General features: G+C 45.1%; 1 protein-coding gene and 1 non-coding gene across 2 annotated transcripts in view; both read left to right on the top strand.

Annotated features, from left to right (window-relative positions):
- LOC144491448 (ephrin type-B receptor 1) overlaps positions 1-14347 on the top strand; it is a 596080-nt gene extending 581733 nt beyond the window's left edge. The window contains exons 16-17 of the mRNA XM_078209272.1: positions 930-1881; positions 13973-14347. Coding sequence (XP_078065398.1) covers positions 930-1038 — 109 coding nt within the window. The 3' untranslated portion in view covers positions 1039-1881; positions 13973-14347. The remainder of the gene's footprint in view (positions 1-929; positions 1882-13972) is intronic.
- LOC144491998 (U2 spliceosomal RNA) lies at positions 7918-8116 on the top strand. Its single transcript, XR_013497554.1, has one exon. It is a non-coding gene; the product is annotated as a U2 spliceosomal RNA (small nuclear RNA).
- Positions 14348-17834: the final 3487 nt, after the last annotated feature.

Here is a 17834-nt window from a genome sequence, read left to right as displayed (position 1 = left end):
ACACGCAATCACACACACACGCAATCACACACACACACGCAATCACACACACACATGCAATCACACACACACGCACACACACACACAATCTTTCTCACACAATCTCACACAAACACATCACAATCTCTCACACACAACAATCTCACACACACACGCAATCTCACACACACACGCAATCTCACACACACACGCAATCTCACACACGCAATCTCACACACGCAATCTCACACACACGCAATCTCACACACACACGCAATTTCACACACACACGCAATCTCACACACACATGCAATCCCTCACACACACGCAATTTCACACACACACACAATCTCACACACACACGCAATCTCTCACACACGCAACCTCACACATACACACAATCTCTCACACACCACAATCTCACACACGCACACACACAATCTCACACACACACGCAATCTCTCACACACACGCAATCTCACACACACGCAATCTCACACACGCAATCACACACACACGCAATCACACACACACACACACACACACACATGCAATCTCACACACACACATGCAATCTCACACACACACACACACACAATCTTTCTTACAGAATCTCACACACAAACACACCACAATCTCTCACACACCACAATCTCACACACACACGCAATCTCACACACACACACGCAATCTCACACACACGCAATCTCACACACTCGCAATCTCTCACACACACGCAATCTCACACACACGCAATCACCCACACACGCAATCACACATACACATGCAATCACGCACAGACACACGCGCAATCACACACATGCAATCACACACGCGCAATCAAACGCGCAATCACACACGCGCAATTACACACACCCGCAATTACACACATGCGCAATTACCACATTTTGTTGGTATTATTGCAAAAATGATTGTTGTTTTTCCTGCAGGGACTTGCTGAGGATAGGGGTCACTCTGGCTGGTCACCAGAAGAAAATTCTGAACAGCATTCAGTCAATGAGAGGACAGATCAGCCAATCAACTTCCGCTATGGCATGACAACAGTGGATCATGGGACATGTTGAAACAGCATTGGAGGAGTAAAAGAAAGATGCAGACCATTTCTCCTGAGCTCAAGACCATTCCAATGAAGGAACACATTGTCTACCAGACTGATCCTATTCAGAAATCATGCATTCCTGTCCTTAAAAACAATCAAGATCTAAATGGATGATCTTTTTTTAAGAAAACAATCTCTCCCGTTATGAAGCCAGGGCCTGTGAAACTGGAATCAAATGAACATCCCATTATTCCAAAGAACATGCTGTGATTTTCTTTAATGTTTGTTCAATGCATTTCTTTTTTCTTCATAAATGATATTCTTCAGATGTTGGTGCCAAGAGACTGCCCCTTCCCTAAGATGGATTCCAAATCCTTTATATCTTCATATTGAAGATGATGAGAAGTAATCATTCTTTGCTTGCATTTTCTGCAACAATGTCTGTGTTTTGATAGCAATGACTCTGAAAGCTGGTAGAACTCGAGCCAGCTGCACTTGTACAAAGGGGGAAGTCCATATTTATCAGGCAAGGGTACATGAGGCCTGTGCTTGTGGCCAGCAGGCATCGGTGATCAGACTTCTCATTAACTCTTTCGATTAACTGTATAGAAAAGATGCGATACTTTTGCAAGCGGTACAGATGATGGACACGCTGTTCTTGCTTGCAGTTGGCAAGAGAGGTGTAGTCGGACAATGTTATGAACAAAGTACCTCTGGTGTTACATTGCACCGCTCGTAAATTGACTCATTTTGAACATTTTGCTTTGTGTGTCGCTGCTTGTTGGAATTCTAGTGATGTCCATTCAAACCAGCGCTCAGAACCTTGCTGCTTCAACTTTCTGGTAAGTCCAGAATTTGATTGTTTCCATGTTTCTCATTGATGGCGAAGCATTGAATAGGCAGGGACCCTTGCAGCCTAACCAAATGCCCACTGCAGTTCCTGAGATGCAGTCTGGGACAATCTGATCATATCAATCAGTTGGAGCTGGTTCGGTGCCATGTCCTAAGTTAGAAGTTTAGGTGTTCTCCTTTTCTCCCAGCAGTTTTTCTGTCAGTTGTCTCAACTCTGTGTTCCCACTTCTCAATGAAATGAACAGCAGAAATTAGGGCAGCACTCGGTCTGTTGTTGTCCCTATGGGAATCATGAACAATTTACTGCTCATTCTTAGAATGTGCCAAAACTTCAATTCAACAACTTATATTTAATGTAATGAAAGATATGCTTCACAGAGGCATTACAAAACAGAGAATGACACTCAACCACATAAGGGGACAATGGTCCAGATATTCCAGTGTTCAGTGTTGACTGTGATTAAAACTGCCCGCTTACCATCTATACACCGGAGACCTTGCAACTTCCAATGTTGCTTCTAGCAGGGAATACAGCACTGAATAGAAACAGGAGACCAATTGTTGAGCAGAGTTACAGCACAGCCACACCCCCGTAAGGTCTGTCTTTACCTCATTGACTTATACAGTTTTTATGTAAAGCTGCATGACTCACCCCTGATAATGTCAGACACCTCTCTCAAACTACACTTATCCCAGTCAATGTTTACCCTTTCTCTCTCTCCAGGGAGTGTTCTCTCATCCTCCCCCTCTCGCTGAGTTCAACCCCACCTCACTTCTCTACAATGTTCAGCCTTCCTCATCACACCCCTCATCCTACAACACTGCTCAGCACCCCACCTTCCATTAGCATTCCCTGACTATGCTGACTCTTCCATCATTGAGTAGACAGGAGCCAGGGATTCTGGAAAGTTGAGAGAGAGGGTGCACTGGGCACTGTCAGGACAGGGTGAACATTGCCCGGACAGGAGTGAACATTGCCCGGACAGGAGTGAACATTGCTGGGATGGGGTGAACATTGCCAGAATGGGGGGGGGGGGGGGGGGGGGGGGGGGAGGAGGGGGGGGGGGGTGGGGGCGGAAGTTGAACATTGCCAGAACAGGACGGGGTTGAAGATTGCTGGAACGGAGGGTGAACACTGCTGTGGTTGTCATCGGACTTTGACACTCCAGCTGGTTACTATGAGTTTTGCTGGTTTTCTAGATGCTATGAAAAGTACTAAGTAAATCTGGGTTAAAAACCAGGGTAGGTACAGTGCAAACAACCCATGTCTCAACCATTCTACTCGTCTGTTGGAAACACAGAGTAATCCAGGCAGGGTCAAACAGGCAGTCACAATTGCAAGCTTCCTGCGCAAGTACTGTGCGAGTGCACACAACGTCGCATCAGCGATGTAACTTGAGTCAGACGTCCTCCCAATATTGCAAAGTTAGGCCAGATGATCAAAAGGTTGGTTAAAGAAGTAGGTTTTAAGGAGTGTCTTAAGGGAGGAAAGTGACATTGTGAGGCAGAGAGATATAGGGAGGGAAATTAACATGGGCCAGAATTTTACCGTCCTCCCCACCACGGAAATTGGAGCTGGCAAGGGACGAACCATGGAAAGGTCCATTGACCTCGGGAGGGATTTTATTTCGGGACTAGCGAGGCCATAAAATCCCTCCCATAAGGCCTAGACAGCTGAAGGCACGGCAACTAATGATGGAGTAATTCCAGTTGGGGATGCACAAGTGGCCAAAGTTAGAGGAATACAGATATCGAGGGAGGGTTGTGGATCTAAAGGAGATTACTAAGATAGTGAAGGTCAAGGTCATAGAGCGATTTGAAATCAAGAATGAGAATTTTAAAATCAGGACATTTCTTGACCAGGAGCCAGTCAGCGAGCACAGGGAGTGAAAAGGAATCAGGACTTGCTGTCAGTTTAGAAATGGGAAGCAGAGTTTTGGATGATCTCTTGTTTACAGAGGTAGAATGTAGAAGAGCAGCGAGGAGTGCGTTGAGATAGAGTTATGATGTGGATTTTGACAGCAGATAAGCTGAGATAGGAGAAGACTTAACTAAATAGATCAGAGCATATCTGAATTGCCTATAATTATAAACCCTCAAAGATCTGGGAGCTATAACTGGTGTTTTCTGGACTGAGACTGGTGGACTTTTTTTGGGTAAGGCTAATTAGTAACATGAAGCAAAATTGAGTCAATGGAGTTAAGGATCAGATCAGCAAATTTGACACTCCAGCACGGCAATTTTGAGTGTTTGAATTGCCTACTCTTGATCCTAATGTTTCCATATGATCCAGCTCTGAGTGTTTTCAGCCTCTCGGTCTCCTTGGATTAATAATAGAGGATCTGTGTATGGAGAGGAGTGCTTAAAGAATAAAGAAAGATATCAAACCAATAACAAACTATTCTTCCCAACTGGATTTATTACATTTTATATTCTATGGGAGCCTCGTGGAACCATAACAACTTACCGCTGCTCTGCTCCCTTCCTTTTATTTCTTCTCCTTCGTATTTGCAGTATCTGCATTATCTGTACTAACCTCATGTTTTTACTCATTCGTGGGATGTGGGTGTCACTAGCTGGCCAGCATTTATTGCCCATCCCTAGTTACCCTTGGAGGGTAGTTGAGACTCAACCACATGTGGCAAAGTGTTCCACATTATCACTACTCTCTAGGTAAAGAATGGCAATGACTTCCAACTGTTAAAACAGGAAGAAAACTTTCATTTCTTCAGCAGCTTTCACAACCTCAAGACATCCAAAAACTTGTTACAGCAAATGAAATTATTTTGAAGTGTTGCCCCTGTCATACTGTAGGAAACATGGCACCAGTTTGAACACAAGACGATCCCACAAACAGCAATGTGATAATGATGAATAAAACAACTTTGGTGATTGTGGGATAAATGTTGGTCAGGACACTAGGGATAAGTCCCTGCTGTTCTTCAAAATATTGCCTTAAGATCTCTTAGATCCGCCAACAAGAACAGTAAAGCTCCTCAGTTCAACATCTACGAGAGGACACAGGTTTAAGGTGCTGGGGAGTAGGTACAGAGGAGATGTCAGGGGTAAGTTTTTCACTCAGAGGGTGGTGGGCGAGTGGAATCGGCTGCCGTCAGTGGTGGTGGAGGCAAACTCGATAGGGTCTTTTAAGAGACTTCTGGATGAATACATGAGACTTAATAGGATTGAGGGTTATAGGTAAGCCTATATATAAGCCTAGGTAGGTAGGGACATGACCGGCGCAACTGGTGGGCCGAAGGGCCTTTTTGTGCTGTATTTTTTCTGTGTTCTATGTTCTATCTCATCTGTAGAATGGTACTGCTGGCAGTGCAGTATGTCCTCAGTACTGCACTGGATTGTCAGCCTGGATATTTATACCCGAGTCTCTGGACATGTGCTTCAGATTCAGAGGTTCAAGTGCTACCAGCTGAGTGACTGCTGACTGTGTCCCCTGCTGGATTCCAGGTACTGTATAGTCAGTGATGTCCAAACTATAAGGTCAGGGAGAGACCACCCACTGGGGAATTAACGTAGGTCAGACAGGCAGAAAACTTGACCTCCTTGTTGCAAACTTCCAAGGGAGGACAGAAAATCTCCAGAGTGCCCATTGTGGAGGATGAGGAGCATCAGAAAATCTTCGAACAAGCGATTAGTTCCTGATGACCAATGTGGGATTCACAACAATAGACATGTCTGGACAGTAAAGCCCCTTTGGTTCAGTATTGATGGCCATCTCAGTCTGAAAGGTATCTGTTGTGGGAGATCAAGTGGTCAGACAAAGGCAGAAGTGTATTCTTCACTGGCTGAGGGCCAAGGCACGTTGGAGCTGCGGGCCTGAGTGTAGCGAGCACGGCTTTAAAGTTTAAAATTTATTTATTAGAGTCACAATAAGGCTTACACTAAGACGGCAATGAAGTTACTGTGAAAATCCCCTAATCATCACAGTCTGGTGCCTGTTCGGGTACACTGAGGGAGAATTTAACATGGCCAATGCACCTAAACAGCACGTCTTTCCGACTGTGGGAGGAAACTGGAGCACCTGAAGAAAAGCCACGCAAACACAGGGAGAACATGCTGACTCCGCATACACAGTGACCCAAGCCAGGAATCGAACCTGTGTCCATGGCACTGTGAGGTAGTAGTGCTAACCACCATGCCGCCCTCTTGCTAGCACGAGACATGCTTTATGGAGCCTGAACCTGCTCGGTTGCTGAGTGGGAAAACTCTCCCACCCCTTATTTATGATTAGGTCACTTTAATCAGGTCATTTATTTTATTTCCGGAGTGGAATTGAGTGTTTCTGAAGCAGAAGTGAGAGTGAATAAAGTTGTGCATTTAGCTTGGCCAAGGTTGAAGGGGAAAAGCAGAAAAGAGACTCTGTTCTTTCAGAGTGGTGGTATTTTAAATATTTATACATGGCAGTAGATTGGCAGTCACCACATTCCTGATTTTGAGCACTGTTCAAAGGTTACTCTCTTCACAGCTGACCTCTCTGACAGACTGTACCGCTAGCTAAACAAATAAGTAGAAGGGAGAAAAAAACCCTCCATCTAAACTCTCGGGAGCTGCTGTCAGAATTTGAAAAATGACTGAGGAAGTGCTTGTTGAGTGATTGTTTTCTGACAGAACCCAGTGTCAGGCAGTCTCTGAGTATTGGGCGTGTGGTAGCGGCTGGTCTCACAGGTGCTGAGACAGAACTCCCCAGCCGGGGTAATGAACAAGTCAAGAAACATAATCTTGCCATTCCAACCTATACTCTGTTATACTTTATAAAGACTTTCCAGACAGCAAGTCCAAATATTACTCTTAGACTTACCTTTGGGGGTGGCACAGTGGTTAGCACTGCTGCCACACTGCCCCAGGGATTCAGGATCGATTCCGGCCTTGGGTTACTGACTGTGTGGAGTTTGCACGTTCTCCAACATGTCTACGTGGGTTTCCTCAGGGTGCTCTGGTTTCCTCCCACAGTCCAAAGATGTGCAGTTAGATGGATTGACGATGCTAAATTGCCCCTTAGTTTGTCCATGTGTGCCCTATGCACCATCAGGGTACGGAAAGGTTGAGGGAGACTTTCCTGTGAAGCACACATTTACATTGAATTTGTAGCATGGACTCAGGCCATTTGGCCTGAATGGTTTATCTTAGTGCTTATGTTCCACAGAAGCCTCCTCCTTGCCTGCTTCACCTCCATTTATTAGCACATCCTCTTCCTTTCCCCCTCGCGTTTATCTAACTTCCCCTTGACAACATCTATGCCATGCGCCTCAACCATGTGTGGAGTGAGTTCCACACTCTAACCACTCTCTGGGTCAAGAAATTTCTCCTGAATTCCCTACTGAATTTATGCGTAAAAATCCAAGGGCAGGCTTTGGTAGTGTTGTCGTTCAGAGTTGGATGCATTCCCAGAGGTATCATTACATGATGTACCATGTCCCATATCCCACCCCCAGTGCTTGGCCAGTATGTCTTTTTAATTGGGGGAGTCGATTTAGCTCAGTCAGCTGGACAGCTGGTCCGTGATGCAGAGTAATGGCAACAGTGTGATTCAATTCCCCTACCAGCTGAGGTTATTCATGAAGGCCCCGCCTTCTTAACCTTGCCCCTTGCCTAAGGTGTGATGACCCTCGGGTTAAATCACCACCAGTCAGCTCTCACTCTCAAAAAGGGGGAGAGCAGCCTCTGGGACTGTGGCAACTTTACCTCACGGAATGCCATATTTGCACAGCAATTGAAACGTGAATCGGCTCTTCATCATTCAATTGTTGATAGTCAGACAGCCTCTTTTCCAACTAACCTCTATAGTTTAGTAACTTGTAAATGCATGGTCCAGAATAGCACAAACAGCATACGGTTCAAACCCCTTTGTGGCTGAGGTAGATTTTGGCCTGTATCTTTGCCCTGCCTCATAGTAAAAATTCAGAATAAGCCGTGGTTCAGCAACCCTTGAGTAATTGGGGTGTACCTGAAGAAGACTGAAAGAAATTTATTTTCAAAGCAATTTTTGCTTAATGCCCTTTGATCTTTTTCCTGCTTCTCGGCCTTTTGGCTAAGATCAAGTGTAGTATCAACATGCTGTACTTGGTTGAAGTCATTAGGTTACATTTTAGCTTCATTTGAAGCAATTTTTAAAAGCGGCATCTTGGCCTTTTGGCTAAGATGCAAATAAGATCAAGCCTTGGAGGAGGTACAATGCCTGCTCCAATCAGCTTGGATCATGTAGATCAAGCCCAAGACAGGAGGTGAGAGCCCTGTCTTGTCAGCTTGGATCGGGAATGTCTCAACTTGTTGAGACTCTGAATTGGACTTGATTTGATTGAATTGGATTTTTTTTTAAAGTTAGCAACAGTGCTGGAGATTAGTATTCAATCTTGGAGACTCCAAGGAAATCCTGGAGGGTTAGCAATGCAAGACCTCGATTTCCTGAAAGGAATCTTCAAACTATCCAGCCCGCAAAATAAATAGGGATTTAAGGCGTCATTTATTAATCACTGCATGGAAGTGAATTGAAGGCAATCAGCCTTACATTAATCAGTTCTATATATAAATTAAATGCCAAAAAAAATAAAGGTTAAACCAACAATGAATGATTCATGCTTTTAGTTAAACAAAAAAAGAAATAGATGTTACCAATGTGGATTGCTATTAGGAGCTGTGGTAATGTATTATTGAAGGAAAGATCAGCAGGGTCACTGAATGCAGCCTGAATGATAAAAGAATTATCAGACTGTTAGGTTGCTAACCCATGCTCAGCTCACAGCCTTTGTTCAGTCAGATCCCAGGACGCAAATTATTATTTATTTGACACGGTGACTGAATTGAAGTTTTGAAGGTTACGAGGGCTCTGACAAAGTTCAGACAAACTGATTGCTCACTGTGGGGAAGGGTTAAGTACCAGGGGATAGAAACTTGAAAATTAGGGGTTTAGGAGGAAGCGGAGGTCGGAGGTCATTTTAATTGCCTTGTGGAATGAGTTACCAGGGAAAGTGATTGAAATAAGCCGTGTGGATGGGTTAAATAGGTGATTAGAGGAGTGGGAAATATGGTGAGAGGCTGGGCCCTTGGACTTTAATTCACCAGAAGGGAAAGGATTCTTAGACTTCACCTGTGTTGAAGGATTTTATTACAGGGTTACAAACCATGTTGGATTAAATTATGTACATCAACAGAATGTGAGGAGTACATTGTTAATTTATTTCTCTGATAGGCTTTGTGTTGTAAACCTCATTCAGATATTTTTGGTGAGCTGTTGATAGCTGCAGTCACAGGTGGGGGCAGGGTGGGGATGCTGGCTGAGACTTTTAATTGAGTCTGAAAGTGAAGGTGGGGGGGGTGGTTTGAGGGGGTAGGGGAAGTATGGGGGAGCTGTGCGGGTGGATATGAGGGTTGGGGGGGGGCGGGGTGTGGGTAGGAGTGGTAACAGGAGTAATCTGCATTTTATGGTGGACCTGGAAGAAGGAACTCCCTGCTCCTCCTGGCTCCACATTCAGCTAAGCCTTTGTGACGGCTGCAAGTGGCTCCTTTAACAACCACTGTTGTGTACTTGTGGAAAGGGCCACAGAATGCATGCCACACATTACACGTAGACATGATCTGATTTCACTGAGTGGCCTGCAACAGTGAACCACAGGGCACTGAATGTGCATATGAATATGCAAACCATATTGGGTCTTGTCATCCACGTTTTCCCATCAAAGCACTGGTTGTCTGAAACCGTGCCCGCGATTCTCCCAAAAGTGCTGAATTGGCGGGAAAACTGTTCTAAATCCCAACTGTTTTCTCAGTTCAGCTTCTCATCCGAATCTCCGCACTCTGTGCACTGCAGAGGTCCCAGTCGGGAATATCATTAAAAACCCAGGGGAGCAGGGCCTATTCGCGCTGGAGTTTGACAATTCTGGAACTCTGTGCATGCGCAGTGGTCCAGATCTGTCAGACGCCGCATTTGCTGGCCAGTTCAATCGCTGGCCAGCCTGGGACCACCGCAGTGCTGCCCCTCCAGCCCCCCCACAGCCCGATCGCGGCCTCAACAACAATTCCCGAGATAACCCTGACACCATCCCGCCCTGGAGTGCCCCGATGCACCCATCCCCAGCAGTGGCGATCCCCTCACCCCTGCAGATCGCCCCAATCACTGCCCTCCCTCCATCCCAGACTGATCCTGTCTGCAGAGTGGCAGCAGGACCCCCACCCCTGCCCCCTTGGCATTGCCCGATGGGCAGTGCCAAGGTTCTCCCTGGGCATGGGTGCTTTGCCTCTTGGGCAGTGCCAGGGGACACAGGCTGGCACTGCCAGGGTGCCCATGCCCAGGGGGCATCACCCCCACACCACCCGACCCCGGGGGGGCCCCAATTGCACCCCCTTCATTCCGGCAGGGTCTCCCACTAGTTCCCCGAAAGTGGGGAGCTAGTCTAAACCCCGCTGGAATGAAGTTCTCCTGGCGGGGTGGGAGATTCGATCAGGACCTGAAAGTTCCTGATAATTAGATTGAAAATACATTTAAAACATATTAAAAATAGATTCAAATTTCTTACCTGCCTTCCTGCCGGTTTCCAGCGTGATCTGACCAGCGACTGTCCGCCGGCTCTGGGAGATACGCATGCATTCCCGGCGCATGCACAAATGTACAAGGCCGGCGACGCGTATCTCCCACCTCGACCTGACAGAAATGTTGCGGGTCGCGATGGGAGAATTGCGGCCTGTATTTCTAGTCCTCTGTTTTCCGTCTCCATTTCATCAGTCAGAGCTTTTACTCATCATCTCATTTGGAACTGTTTCTGGCTCAGCCTTCCACAGTATCAGACACATTGACCTGCCTTGATTTACTTGTTAGTGATTGGACGTGGTATGTGCCTCAGGTGGAACAGACTTATACAGCATGAATCAGTCAACCCTCATATGGACACACTTAATGTCCCAACCAGATTTACCGCTGACCACTATTAACCTCTGAAAGTCTATGGCGATGTTTTGTGCAATGATGAGTATACTGCTCACAGGATATAACTTTGCTGCCATTGTTACTGATGAACCAGGAGGTGTAGAGCTTGATATTGTGGGACAGGAGACTCCATGGAAAGGGGGAAGGGGATTGGGAGATTGCGTGATATGACTCGGCTCATAAAAAACCAATATGATCCTTGGCTTTATAGAGGGGAGGAGTTGAGCCCAAAAACAAGGAAATTATGTTAAAGCTTTATAAATTATTGGGTTAGACCCCAACTGGATAATTCTTACTAATTCTGGGCACAGTAATTTTTGGGCAGATATTAAGGCCTTAGAGAGATGCAGAGGAAATTTACTAGAATAATAATTAGGGATTAGGGAAAACAGTTTTATGGAGAAAGTAAAGAAAATTGAGGGGAGATTTAAAGGAGATGTCCAAAATAATGAAAGATTTTATAGAACGAATAAGGGGAAACTATTTGGCAGGAAGGTTGGTAACCAGTGGATCTAGATTAAAAATAATTGAGCAGATGGGCAGATGAGGAGAATTTTTCTTCAGCGAGATGCTGTGATCAGGAATGTGCTACCAGAAAAGCCAGTGGAAACATATTGCACAGTCATTGACAAAAGGGAGTTGGATCGATACCTGAAACAAAGTATTTGCAAGGTTCCTGGAAAAGAGCAGAGGAGTGAGTGTAATTTGAAAGCTCTTTCAAAAGGCTGATACAGACACAATGAGGTTTTGTTTCATATTTCATCATCACACCAACAATAACTGGTTTTAGGTGATTAATGTGGATGGGATGCAGTGAATAATAAATGATGAGTTGCATTTATCATCATTTCATTAGGAGCTTTACAGAATAAAAACTGAAGGTCAGATTCCTCCCCTCACTGCCACCGCCTCTGCAGCATGTTTTCTAGCAGCAGAGGCGGCTTCCATTGGTCAGCAGCGGGATCTTCCAGACCCGCCGGTGTCCATGGTATTTTCCGTTGCTTGCCCATCCCAACTTTAGCAGGGTGGGGCGCGGGGGCCTCAGGTTAAGCAGAAGACCCCACCAGCAGGAAGGGTCACAAAATCCCATCCCAAGTCTTGCTTTACAGCTTTTATCTGCCAGTATCTCTGAGTAGCTAGGTTCCTGTTTCCGTGGTTGAATATTGTGTGGAGGAGGGATTAAGAATTAGGGGAGGCACAGTGGTATTCTTACTGGACTAGTAATCCAGAGACCCAAGGTAATGCTCTGGGGTACTGGGTTCAAATCCCACCATGGCAGATGGTGAAATTTAAATCTGCAAAAAGCTGGCATTAAAAGTCTAATGATGACCATGAAAATAGACGACACAAAGATAAGTGGAAAAGTGAATCGTGTGGAGGACGGAGAAGATCTGCAGAGAGATTTGGACAGGCTGAGTGAGCGAGGTTATACACTTTGGAGGAAATAATAACAAATGGGATTACTATCTCAATGGAAACAAATTAAAACATGCTACCGTGCAAAGGGACCTGGGGTCCTTGTGCATGAGACGCAAAAGCCCAGTCTGCAGGTACAACAGGTGATCAAGAAGGCAAAGGATGTTGGCCTATATCGCGACGGGGATAGAATATAAAAGCAGGGATGTCTTGATGCACCTGTACAGGGCATTGGTGAGGCCGCAGCTGGAATACTATGTGCAGTATTGGTCCCCTTATATGAGGAAGGATATATTGGCATTGGAGGGAGTGCAAAGAAGGTTCACCAGGTTGATACCGGAGATGAGGGGTTTGGATTATGAGGAGAGGCTGAGGAGATTGGGTTTGTACTCGTTGGAGTTTAGAAGGATGAGGGGGGATCTTATGGAGACTTATAAGATAATGCGGGGGCTGGATAGGGTGGAGGCGGAGAGATTCTTTCCACTTAGTAAGGAAGTTAAAACTAGAGGACACAGCCTCAAAATAAAGGGGGGTCGGTTTAAGACAGAGTTGAGGAGGAACTTCTTCTCCCAGAGGGTGGTGAATCTCTGGAATTCTCTGCCCACTGAGGTGGTGGAGGCTACCTCGCTGAATATGTTTAAAGCGCGGATGGATGGATTCCTGATCGGTAAGGGAATTAAGGGTTATGGGGATCAGGCGGGTAAGTGGTACTGATCCACGTCAGATCAGCCATGATCTTATTGAATGGCGGGGCAGGCTCGAGGGGCTAGATGGCCTACTCCTGCTCCTATTTCTTATGTTCTTATGTTCTTATGAAGGCATTTGCTTTATTTGCATGCTTATTTGGCTTTCTTAACTTTTGTTTTGAATCATTTGTGAATATGCAAACCTGGATCCCAATAAACCATAAAACAGCTCGATCCCATTTAGATATGTTTTCCAACGAGTATGTGGTCTTATTATTCCAACTAAAATCAACCACTTCACATTTATCTGTATTAATATTCATTAACTAGCACCACTGCAACAGATTATCTGGTTGTTATCTCATTACTGTTTGTTAACAAATAGCATTGCCACATATGACAGTAACTACACTTCAGAAATACTTCTTTTACCAAATTCTTGCTGCCATTCATGCCAGCGGAATTTTACAGTCCTGCTGATGGCGGTCCCCTGCCATGGGTTTCCCTGGGACAGTAAGATCCCACTGCCAATGAGTGGCGTGCCACTTCCCGCCACAGAGAGGGATCCCATCCCTTAGCTGTAAAAATGTGTTTGGGATGTCCAAGGCTGCGAATGGTGTTATTATGTGCAATGAACCATAGAAACCCTACAGTGCAAAAAGAGGCCATTCGGCCCATCGAGTCCGCACGACAACAATCCCACCCAGGCCCTATCCCCGTATCCCTACATGTTTACCTGCTAATCCCTCTCACCCTCATATTTACCCACTAATCCACGCATCCCAGGACACTAAGGGGCAATTTAGCTTGGCCAATCAATCTAACCCGCACATCTTTGGACTGTGGGAGGAAACCAGAGCACCCGGAGGAAACCCACGCAGACACGGGGAGAATGTGCAAACTCCGCATAGACAGTGACCCGAGTTGGGAATCGAACCCAGGTTCCTGGAGCTGTGAAGCAGCAGTGCTAACCACTGTGCTACCGTGCCGCCCCAATGAGTTCCTTATAATTTCTTTTTTGTCTTGTGTCCTTCTTTCCTGCAGGGTAAAGGCACTACAGCCAGTGGAAGGATGTGCGGAAAGTCAGACAGGATCACCCACCCTCGGGGTGAACAGAAACAGAAATTCAAAGACTGCAGGTTGCACCTAAACAACCCGCACCTTTTCTTGTGCCCTCATGATTTTTGAGCACTTGTTGTCCCACCTCTTGGATGTATGAAGTGTGCAGGCATGTTGCAAGCAGCACCTTGTAAATATGGAATGAAATTCTGTTAAAATATATTTTTGTTTGCTTTCCTTGTACATTCCCAGTTTGTTATTTGTGTGGAGTATGTTTAAGTTTGTAACAGTTAAGTTTCGGAAAATATTGTACTAAAATGCACTCAATAAAGATGAATTGAACTGATTAAAGACAGATAGAACAATCCTGATCATTACTTGTTTATTCGTAAAGCTGTTGTGCCTGGATCACCAAATCGCAAAAAAAGAATTCGGCAAAAGGAATTTTTTGTTTTATGCAGGAATCTTTTGTTTTACGCAGCAATTTATGGGCTAGAATTTTTCATTCATCAGACGCGCGCATTCGGCAAACCTGGAACCAGGTGCAAAACGTGAGTCGGCCCTGGAGCGTGATTTCACACTGGCTGGCCAGTTAATGGGTCATCGGTGTGAAACGTGCACTGGGAAACACTCGCCATCAGGGAAGACAGGAAGAGGGCTGGCGTTTCTACTTTGCTTCCTCAGGGGCACAGCCACTGCGGAGTTGTCTCACAGGACTGCAGACCTGTAAAAAAATAAACTGCAATGGAAAACCTGTGTAAAAAGTTTCTAGGCAGCAAATTCAAACACAAACCACAGTCCCCAGACACCTTTTTAAAATTTTATTTCATGCTGGATATTTCATCCTGCCCTGGATCAAGGTTGAAGTTAAAACGTAAAGGCCACCTGGCCAATTAGCCCACCTGCTTAACTTAAAAGCAGACAATTCACGTAAAATTGTGTTCAGTTGGCCCCTTATGGGCTACATTAGCTCCTTGACTGTTAGCAGGCACGCATCCAATTTTCACGTACGACTACCAACCAAAATATTGCGCGATGGCATCAGGACATGTGCCTGCCCTTGTAACATAAAATTCTGGTCATGATCTGAAAGGCTTTGCCTAAAGTGGAGTGGAAACAGATTCAATAGTAACTTTCAAAAGGGTACTGGATCGATACTTCGAAAGGAAAAATATGCAGGACTTTGGGGAAACGGCAGAGTTTGGATCAATTGAATAGAAATCATAGAAACCCTACAGCACAGAAACAGGCCATTCAGTCCATCGAGTCTGCACCGACCACAATCCCACCCAGGCCCTACCCCCATATCCCTACATATTTACCCACTAATCCCTCTAACCTATGCATCTCAAGACACTAAGGGCAATTTTAGCATAGCCCATCAACCTAACCCACAAATCTTTGGACTGTGGGAGGAAACCAGAGCACCCAGAGGAAACCCACGCAGACACGAGGAGAATGTGCAAACTCCACACAGACAGTGACCCAAGCCGGAAATCGAACTCAGGTCCCTGGAGCTGTGAAGCAGCAGTGCTAACCACTGAGCTACCGTGCCACCCTTATAGCTCTATCATAAAGCTTGCTGGACTGAATGGCCGCCTTCTTTGCTGAATTATTTTCTATGTTGTAAATCTATGGGATTCTTGAGTCAACCTAAACTCAATCTTCATTGTAATGTCAATGGTAGATTTGGAAGTGATACTTTGTGAGGTCTGAGGAGGTTTGGGTTCCAATTGGCAGAGACTGGCGGATCCGTTAACGTAAATTGTCACAGAATTGTAACCATGTGTTCCTACTGGGATCCCTCTCACCTGACCTCAGCTGTGTTGTTACGTGTTTTTGTGTGTGATGTGGCACCATTCAGGTGGACATGCTGCCTGCAGCAGAGATTCAATGCACTTGATTCCCACAGTGAGAGTCAAGGCTTGGCTTTCCTGGTGTGACCACCTCCCGGGTCTACTGCTGAAAGCTGTATTTGTCGATTCTTTCAAATCAATCAATGGCAATGGAGAGGAAGCAAAGATTTTATTTGTCTAAAACAACTGTCTTTGCTATTGTTCCCATAAGTTTGAACTTCAGGATCCTAAAGTCCAGAATAATCTTTGTCACATTTTAATGATATGCAAATAGTTAGACGATGCAAGAGGGTACGATAAAAGATGGAGTGAGTGATCAAAGGTTGTTGTTTAGGAGGATTTTTTCAGCGATTCTGTGACAGAGACCCAGCAAATACAGCCAGATGTGACAGTAACCGCATCTCTCGCGCTCAAACAGAGCAAAATGGAGTAAGGAATGACCCTTTGACATAACTTAGGAAAAAGACGTTGAAAACTCCTCGCAGATTTCCAAAGATATTTATGGTTAGTCCAGAAACATCACACAGTGAACATAATTAACCTCCTCCCCATATTTCAGTTCCCTCAATTTCCTAATGGATAAAAGACTGGAATCATTTCAATCTATCTGGAAAGATGAGCGAATAGCCACTGATTTGATTTGATTTATTATTGTCACATGTATTAACATACAGTGAACAGTATTGTTTCTTGCTCACTATACAGACAAAAACATACCATTCATAGAGAAGGAAATGAGAGAGTGCAGAATGTAGTGTTACAGTCATAGCTAGGGTGTAGAGAAAGACTGACTCAGTCACAGAATCATAAAATCCCTACAGTGCAGAAGGAGGCCATTCAGCCCATTGAGACTGCACTGACCGCAATCCCACCCAGGCCCTATTCCGGTAATCCCACATATTTACCCTGCTAATCCCCCGGCACTAGGGGCAATTTAGTATGGCCAATCAATCTAACCCACACATCTTTGGACTGTGGGAAGAAACTGGAGCTTCCGGAGGAAACCCATGCAAACACGGGAAGAATGTGCCAGCTTCACACAGATAGTGAAGCCAGGGTCTCTGGCGTTGTGAGGCAGCAGTGCTAACCACTATGCCACCATGCTGCCCCCTTTATATTTCTTTTTGGTTTTTTTGGGGACAATTTTCAGTCATGAAGCAGAATTAAAATGTAAATGACAATTGGGTTATTTGGACTTAACTCACACCCCAATCTTTTTCTGTTCTTTTCAATGAGATGAAATGTCCATGATTGCCCATTTTACAATAATTATAGGTAAGTTCTGTGGTCTCCACTCTTCTAGAAAATTCCACTTTAGTTGATATCATACTGATCTAAAGAGATGGGGAGAGATTCTCTGGCCTTGCGGCGACGTGTTTCTTGGCGGCTGGAGGCAGTGCGGTGTTGGCTGGCAGTAGGATCTTCTGGTTCCATCACTGTTATTGGGATTTCCCATTGAATCCACCCTGACACTGCTGGGAGATCCTGCTGGTGTGAATGGCCAGAAAGTTCCGGCCAGGATCTTGTTAATAAATTATAATAATATTAAGTGGAAAATCACAAGCAAATTTATTGTTATTTTGTGTCCACTTCGGAAAAGTTGATAATAAGTCATTCACGTTCTGCCTGAGCTCTCCTTTGAAAACACTGTGGTGTAATTATTTCCAAACCAGCATAAATATAATCCACTGCATTGGTTTTCAACTCCAAGGATAGCCATGTTGTTACTCTTTCACATCATGTGTTACTGTGATAAACTGAGATACATCACAACATAATAAATCAGCATTTTGGATCTATCTGAACGCATATATGAAGTCTCTCAAATCCAGAAGGATCAGTAAGAGCTTATTCTTCTTAGGCAGTCCCTCAAGATTGAGGATAACTTCCTTCCACACTGATGGGTTCTGTGATTCCTGTTAAGTCCAATGCACCAACTGCAGTCTCTGTTACATACAGGGTGGTTTGTTCCTGGAGGGTCAGTTGTTCGG

The sequence above is a fragment of the Mustelus asterias genome, chromosome 3 (genome assembly GCF_964213995.1).
Source record: "Mustelus asterias chromosome 3, sMusAst1.hap1.1, whole genome shotgun sequence".
NCBI classification, from domain to species: domain Eukaryota; kingdom Metazoa; phylum Chordata; class Chondrichthyes; order Carcharhiniformes; family Triakidae; genus Mustelus; species Mustelus asterias.
This window is presented reverse-complemented; position numbering and strand designations above follow the sequence as displayed.